The sequence below is a fragment of the Adiantum capillus-veneris genome, chromosome 1, assembly GCF_014529385.1.
Source record: "Adiantum capillus-veneris isolate H3 chromosome 1, ASM1452938v2, whole genome shotgun sequence".
NCBI lineage: Eukaryota > Viridiplantae > Streptophyta > Polypodiopsida > Polypodiales > Pteridaceae > Adiantum > Adiantum capillus-veneris.
In genome coordinates this window covers 66,996,119-67,003,610 of record NC_140931.1, presented here as the reverse complement: position 1 = coordinate 67,003,610, position 7,492 = coordinate 66,996,119, and the positions used below count along the sequence as shown (strand labels likewise).

At 41.9% G+C, this 7,492-nt stretch overlaps 1 protein-coding gene across 1 annotated transcript; it reads left to right on the top strand.

Annotated features, from left to right (window-relative positions):
• Nucleotides 1-706: 706 nt before the first annotated feature.
• Nucleotides 707-6,588, top strand: FAS1 (chromatin assembly factor-1 (FASCIATA1) (FAS1)). The gene is made up of 13 exons (XM_086517094.1): nucleotides 707-1,970; nucleotides 2,078-2,177; nucleotides 2,723-2,870; nucleotides 2,961-3,096; nucleotides 3,184-3,270; nucleotides 3,349-3,635; nucleotides 3,713-4,114; nucleotides 4,198-4,279; nucleotides 4,366-4,491; nucleotides 4,584-4,976; nucleotides 5,056-5,193; nucleotides 5,278-5,329; nucleotides 6,207-6,588. The coding sequence occupies exons 1-13, from the start codon at nucleotides 939-941 to the stop codon at nucleotides 6,434-6,436; spliced, it is 3,213 nt and encodes a 1,070-aa protein (XP_086373220.1). The 5' UTR covers nucleotides 707-938; the 3' UTR covers nucleotides 6,437-6,588.
• Nucleotides 6,589-7,492: the final 904 nt, after the last annotated feature.

Below are 7,492 nucleotides of genomic sequence, written 5' to 3'. Positions count from 1 at the left end.
TTGTTGATGTTCCGACTTGCCCACCCCTTGTGCTCAGCTGCTGCAACCAATCACATGACTCTCTACAGACTGCAACTATGTCCTTTTCTACAGTTGTCTGCGAACGCCACAATGGACAATGCAAGCATTCTCGTTGCTTTTGGGTGGAAAAGGACATATTGTGCCGTGCATAGTCCGAGTGCAATCTTAGGCGGTAGGTCTCTGAAGCTTTGTGAAGGCGATTTGTGATTGGCTTGGAAAGCTATCTCAAGCCTCGCTGGCACAACAAGAAAGGACTATTTTGTCTTCTTTAGCGCGGTCTCAAAAATGAAGTGGCATGTCCGGAAGAAGAAAGGACTGTTTTGTCTTCTTTAGCGCGGTAGCAAGCTCTTTCAAGGACGGGGGTCTCAAAAAGGAAGTGGCAGGTCCGAAAGAAGCTAGTTTTAGGATTGTCCGATTCTTCTTTTCCACCTTGCATAGCCTTTCTCTTCCTACACCGCGTCTCAACCTGGCCTTGTTAGAAGAAAGAAATTGTGGACCATGGTGGATGGGTATTTGAAAGATTTAATCAATTTTGTTTGATTGTCAGATGGACTGATTTAAAGACATGACAAAAGTTATGGCGGGAGCCCTAAATTGTTAATGTGGCGGGAGAGGGGAAACAAAACCCAAAGTTTGAAATTTGAAAAAGGTGGGCCTTTCCCTCGTCGCGTTGTCTAGAATGCCACACTAGAGTAGTAGGTAGAGAGGAAGAGACCTCTACTCCATGGTTCCACCCACCGCTTGCACATTCACCAATCGTCAACGCAGATGTCGGAGAACCCACATCGCTGCATATCAGAGAGGTGCGGAACTCTAATTTGTAAGTCTGCTCCTCCGCCGCTATTTCTCTGGTTCCCTGCCTATGATCCGGTCGTTTTAAGCTTCTGGCGCCCAACGCATTAGCTGTTTGCTCTGTCATGGCTTCTACTTCCCCTGCCAATGATGCTGTAGATACCCACAAGCGTCGCCGCGGCCGCCCTCCCCTTCTTGCCAAATCAACTCCTCTTCCTGGCTCCCTCGATCGCTTTCTAAAGCCAGGATCGTCTTCTGTGGCCTCAACCTTTACGTGTTCTCCATCAGCCATGGCAGGATACGAGCTTGCTAGTTCCGAGAACCAAAACCCGAATGTGGTACCTTGCCATGATCCCATCTCTGCAAACGAAACATGCGGCTCGAAGTTCGAGGAAAGTACTATTTTTGACTCGGAGCAGGTTTCCAGGGATAAATCTCGCAAGGTTCTCTCTTCAGAAAATCCAAGCACTGTGCCCGTGGATGTGTTACCCGGCCACAGCTCTTCTCCTAACCCTAACTCCAACTCAGCTCCAATGCACGATACCACTGATAACTTGAATCCATTACCCAACAATGACCTTGAGAACGTTCCAGCTGCTGCTGCAGTAAATCAGGTGCCAATAAAGGTGGGTAGAGGGAGACCCTGCAAGAAAGAGACTGTAAACATAAATTCATCTTCTCTTCAAGGTACTGATTTGCCCTTATCGAGTGATGTTCCTGTGCTAACTGCTTCTAAGGATGCCCACAAAATGTCTAAGAAGGGGGTCAAGCGCAAGCGAGCAATTGTGACAGGGCCTCTAGATGTGGAAAGCAGAAGTGTTCTTATCAAAGAGTTCAAATCAGAAGTGGCCTCCTTAATCAGATTTTATCATGAAGATGGGAAAATAGATCTCACAACAGCAGGTGTCCAGAATTATGGCAGACGTGGAGAGATTGCTTTTCTACTGGAAGAAAGTGGTTTGCCTTTTTCTAGTTTGATTGCCAATCTTCTTCTGCAGCTCAAGCCTACAGATGATAGTCAAGGAAGAAGTGATTTAACTCCAGCCCTGCTCCGAAGTCTTGTACTTTCGATTGGTGAGCGCATTAGTTTTGGAACACCTAACCCAGATGCTGATGTTTTAGAAGACGACTCTGAAGCTTGCCTATGGTGTTGGGAGGTATTTGTCTTCACATTTCATTTTATTACAATGGAATGACTGAATAAGATTATTCAATCTATAATGGAATGAACTCAATATGGGTTTCTGTTGTATTTGCATTGCAGGTAAGGGACATTAAGCTGGTCCCAGAAACATTTCGCAATATTGTTACATACAGAAGGCGCAAACGAAGGAAAATTGCTGAGCGAATTGCTGCCTTGGCAGGTATGCTTTTTTCATGCATTGATCAATGCTCACGTGTTGAACTTTCTATACAAGTTTTACTTGTCTTTAAGTTGCTTTACATCTCTATCTCAGCCATAATATGTGACCTGCACTCTAAAAATTTGAGCTTTTGATTTTGTTTTGGATAAGGGAGGGTAGTTGCATCAAGATATGTTTTAGATGTGAGGATGATTGGAGGATGTTTTGTTGAGCGCTTCGTTTCTAATCTAGGGTGGAGAAGACTGTGACTGTTTAAAAGAGCGACTGTAATTCTCATGCTGATACTGTGTACGCTCTGAGTTGGGTGCACACTGAAGGAAGAGTGTTGCAAGATGTCTCGTGTATGCAAATTTTGAATGACAGTCTACAGTTATGTCTCAATGTATCCTAGTTTTGCTTCCTGACATGATTGTAAGAAAGGCAAGAAACTGAAAAGTCTCTGTGTAGCTCAGTGTACGATGCATGTTTGTTTTGTGGTCTGAAATGCTTTAAATCATGTGTTCAAAATTCCTGCAATTAACAGTTCCAAGAGACTTTAAATGCAGGGATTATAACAGCTCTCTCAGCTACTTTTGACCAAGACCAGGATAAGTCTGTGTTGGAGAAAGCTGAAGATGCACTGTTGAAAACTGAGAATGAAGAGCTGATTCGAGCTCATGTCAGCCTCTGGCAGCAGAAAACAACACCTAAAGTGTAGGTTTATGTAAGCAAATATATATTCTGTATATATTTTTACCGATAATATGTGCAGGGCTTTTAAAAATATATACTGTCTGCCATCAGTGCTGTTAAGGAATCCCTTAAAGAACAACAGAGGCTTGCTCGGGAAACTGAGAAAGAGCAAAGGCGCCTGGATAAGGAGGGGGAGAAGGAGAAGAAACGCTTGGAGAAGGAAGAAGAGAAAAGAAAATTACAGCAGGTTCATTGTTTACTCTCTATGGAGCTAGATGTGTTTCTAGGACTTCTTGATTGTTGCTCCTTGTTCTGAATTGGTTATCTTTTACAGGAGAAAGAGAAGGAACGACGTGATAAGGAAAAGGAGAGGCTTGAAAGAGAAGCCAGCAAGCAAAGGTCAAAAGAGGCCTTGAGACAGGTAGCATGACTCAGCTTGAAGCCAGCCATATGCTAGCACACAATCAGTTTTACTGAGTAGTTTTACATTTTTTGACAGGAAAAAGAATCAAGAAGACAGCAAGAAGAGGCTGAGAAGGAACAGAAGCGCAAGGAGAAAGAAGAAGCAGACCTAAGACGGCAAACTGCACTCAAGAAACAGGCCAACCTTATGGGAAGATTTCTTCAAAGCAAGAAGGACCAAGCTGAGTCCGCTCCATGTCTGGTTGGTCAAATAGGGGTGGTGCCTGAGGCCCAAAATGTCAGTCCTTTCCATCAAAAGATCATACACGATATGGATTCTGAGATGCTTAAGGGTGATGAAAAATTGTTTCATGATCTTTTGAGGTACTGAGAAGAATATTAATTCAAGCCATATGTAAATGATTCCTTGTACAGTTTTCAATACTGTTTCTACCCTGCAGCTTGCATGTAATGGCTTGGAAGAAGTATTCATTGTTATCAAATAGAAATATGAAAAGGTGGGGTCAAAGGAGGTTTCCAAAGATGACTCCAGTGAATGAACTTCGTCTACAAGGTCAAAGTGATGGTTCTGAAGAAGCTGTCGAAGTACAATCTGGGCTTGTAGTTGCAACTGCAGGAGGATGTAAGCGATCTCGTGCTGAGTTTGAAGACAGTGAGCTCAATAGTGAAAAACCAGGGCCAGAGTGGGATGATTCTGGACTGATGGATTTTTCAGCTCTATTAGAGCAAGATCCTGTTGCAGAACCACATAAGTCTTTTCATTTTGAAAACAAAAGAAGGAAATTGCTACAGTTTAACAAAAGTTATCGACCGGCCTACTATGGATCATTCTCCAAAAAAAGGTGGTTAGTCACTAAGAACAGGGCCTAGCTTCCCTTAATTCAGATGCGTGTCTGAATTTTTATTTGCCTTTGTGCTCTTTTAGTGATGTTGTGAGGCCTCGAAATCCTCTGGGAATGGATTCAAACTTGGATTACGAAAACGATAGTGATGAAGAATGGGAAGAGGTAAGACTTGTGTATAGATGACATGTACTTGTATATCTTCTTCAAAATCAGTGTAAGAGCTGCAATGAGATTACTTTATGCTTCAGGAAGATCCTGGTGAAAGTCTCTCAGACTGTGAGAAAGATGAGGAGGATGAGAAGCCTGACCTTGATGAGGATGAGGAAGCTGGAGATGGTTTTCTCGTGCCAGATGGATATCTCTCTGAGAGTGAGGTACAATTCCAGTCTGATGTTTCAGCATATAGAAAGTCATCTAATGTGTGTGAGGCAACTGTTAGTTAAGTAAGGACATTCTTTTATGTCAGGGAGCACATGTTGAGGAAAGCGAGTCTGAGAGTGATGCAGAGCAATTGCAAAAGTTCTCTGCGGAAGCTGATGTCATTGACTCAAGGCCTGAAGGAAATCATAGGCTGTTCAAATTTGCAAGACAGTGCAAGGTTCTTGAGCAGTTAACAGACCATGCACTGAGGTGCAATAGGCCATACATAGTCTGCAATTTCCATCAACACAAATCCTCCACAGTCATCCAGAGCACAGATCGAACGTGTTTGGAAGCTTTGAGAGTTTTCCCTTTGGTTAATGGGATTCGAATAGAAGTGCCAGAAGATCCTCAACTAGCAAAGACTGTCGATGAGGTAAAGAATAAGTCCAAGCAACGAAGTAAGAAGTCTCTGCCGGAGACATCTTTGCAGGAAATGGTATGAGCCCATGGTCTGGGTCTGAATGCTACTGAGTCGTTTATCTTGTACTCGCCTAAACGTAGATGCTGACTTGCAGGTGGAGATTTTGCGGTCATCTACTACTGGATTGAAGAGGTTGGTAAATCTCCTCTCCATGAAGTTTCCTGCAGTGTCAAGGTCTCTCCTGAAAGACAAAGTAAAAGAAATTGCTGACTTTGTCGACAACCGCTGGCAGGTAATGTAGCTGACGTTATTGGATGCACACACATGTTTACAATGCATGTTTGCTGCACTAAGCCTGTACTGAAAATCTCTTCAGGTTAAGAAAGAGGTACTAGAGCAGCTTGGGATTTCTCTTCCTTGTCCACAAGGTAAGCAAGAAATACACTCAGGGTTTTTGGCTGTCTCAAACAAGCCTCAGTGAAGAAGAGGGCTAGGCATACATTGACTTTTGTATATGAAGAATTGAATAACTGGAATCTTCTCTAGTAGTTTAATTTTGTTGATGGCTCTTATCATTCAAGAGCCTCATACTAGTCCTTTTCACTTTTTGGCCTACCCTATGGGCATGGGCATAGTGTTTGCCTTGCTTTTTTGGCTTCACCAAAATTCTAGAGAAGAATTTATACTTTATAAAATTCTGTTATTGGTGGATAAAGAAATTATTCTTAGGATTCCATTATTCATCATTTCTAGATACCAAAAAAGTACTGAGTGATTGGGAGATTGTAAAAGACAATAGAGGTTCATTCGGTGGCATTTATTTTGCTTCTTGGTTTTTAGGCTTCGTATACATTCCATACCAATTTTTGAGCTGTCCAAATGACATCACACTATGTAGTATTATTTTTTGGCTTTCTAAAACAAGCCTTAGTGCAGAAGGAGAGTAAGGATGTGGTCATGCAAAGCATAATTATCAACAAGATATTACTGATGTAACTAAGCCAAAATCGGCATAGTTACAAAATGCCTTGCGTAGTTGCATATAATACAACCAAATGGTGCATGGTTGATCATGAACGAGGCACGATTATTTAAAAAAGTAACTATTAACTAAGCGTCGTGTGACCCTTGCCTAAGGCATACATTTGATGTTGACTTTGATATATTAGTATGTAAGAATCTTTTCATTTAAGAAAATCACATGGGTCTTTGTCATTAGATTGTTTTAGAATGCCAATGTGACCCTTCCCCTTGTTTGAGATGAAGAGTGTAATGTTTCTAACCTCTAATTCTCATCTACTGCAGCTGCATCTGTTTCTGAACCTGTCTCAAAAAGCCCCCTCCAACTTAAGCCTATTACCAAGTTTTTCTCTAAAAGGTGCTTGCCTCCAGAGACTGCTGGCTTGGATGATAGTTCCCCTTTTAAAGGTAAGAAGAGCTATTGTGGAAAAAGCAATACGGTTGCTAGTGGAGATGTTCTTCAAGATGAAGCCAAATCCATGCCTGTGCAGAACAATTCCATACAATCTGTCTAGGTTTCTCCCCATTTGCCCTTGTCCTGCGGCGATATGTAATTTTTTTGATCACTTAAAAATGGATTCAAAGAATCTTCAGTGCTACCATATTTGGATAAACTACTTTGAATCCACTATGTACAGATTATCGTTGGAAGCATGTCTTTTCCCTCTGGCCTTCGTCTACTTGGTGTGAGATTGATTAACAGTAGAAATCTTTTCAGAGATGCCCAAAGATGTGGCATCTATGGCTATGATGGGTTTTGAGGGATGTGAATATTGTAGTGCATTGCCTTATCATGGATTTCCCTTTTCTAGAATCCCTTGTTGTCTCAAGGTTGTCAGTATCAGCTAAGAGCCATGTAGACTTGCCTAACAGTTTACTCTAGAGACAATGTTCCATGGCAGAGGCAGATTGTTTGATTGCTTGAACAATTCTCGTGTGAAGGGAGATTTGTAACATACAAAACATTCTCAGCATGTATCATTTGAAAACTGTAAACTTGCTGTTAAGAGGCTACTTTGCTTGGGGTGGCTCTTGTATCAAGCACATTGTTATGTTACCTGTATTAAAAGTCTGTTTGTATATGTTAGTGTACTTTCACATGTGATGAATGTATGTTGCAGAAATTAGTCACTTGGATGAGTGGCCTCATGCGGTCTAAACTGTGTTGTCCACCAGATCATGGCTCTAGAATAATCTTTGAAAGTACCAAGTGCACTAGTATATTAGCTCACAATTGTTCTGCCTGGTGAGACACCCAGTGCAGGTGAGCTTGAAATGTTACATCAAAGGTGCCAAGAAATCGTGGATGCTCTTCTGATAAGCTAATAATGAGTGAGGTTGTTCAGGTATTTCATATGTACCTCAGGGCATTCTTCTGTTGCTTGCCAGAAGCTCCAAATTCATTGAAAAAACCAGGTCTTTGTTAAGCAAGGCTCTGTCTTGCTTGTTTGGCACTGTTTGGCCTTTGTCAAAATCTGCTGTGATTTGAATGTCATGTGCTAACCTCCAAGTAGAGAAGGTTTTGCTTTGATTCTAGAGCATCTTTACAAATTTGAGCCAGTGGCATCCTA

Bases quoted from the DNA above. Each gene is read 5' to 3' on its own strand.
- FAS1 (XM_086517094.1), top strand. From the start codon at position 939: ATGGCTTCTACTTCCCCTGCCAATGATGCTGTAGATACCCACAAGCGT. The intron at 2,871-2,960 runs GTAGGTTTATGT...GTCTGCCATCAG, and splicing joins CAGAAAACAACACCTAAAGT to TGCTGTTAAGGAATCCCTTA. The intron at 5,194-5,277 runs GTAATGTAGCTG...AAATCTCTTCAG, and splicing joins TTGTCGACAACCGCTGGCAG to GTTAAGAAAGAGGTACTAGA.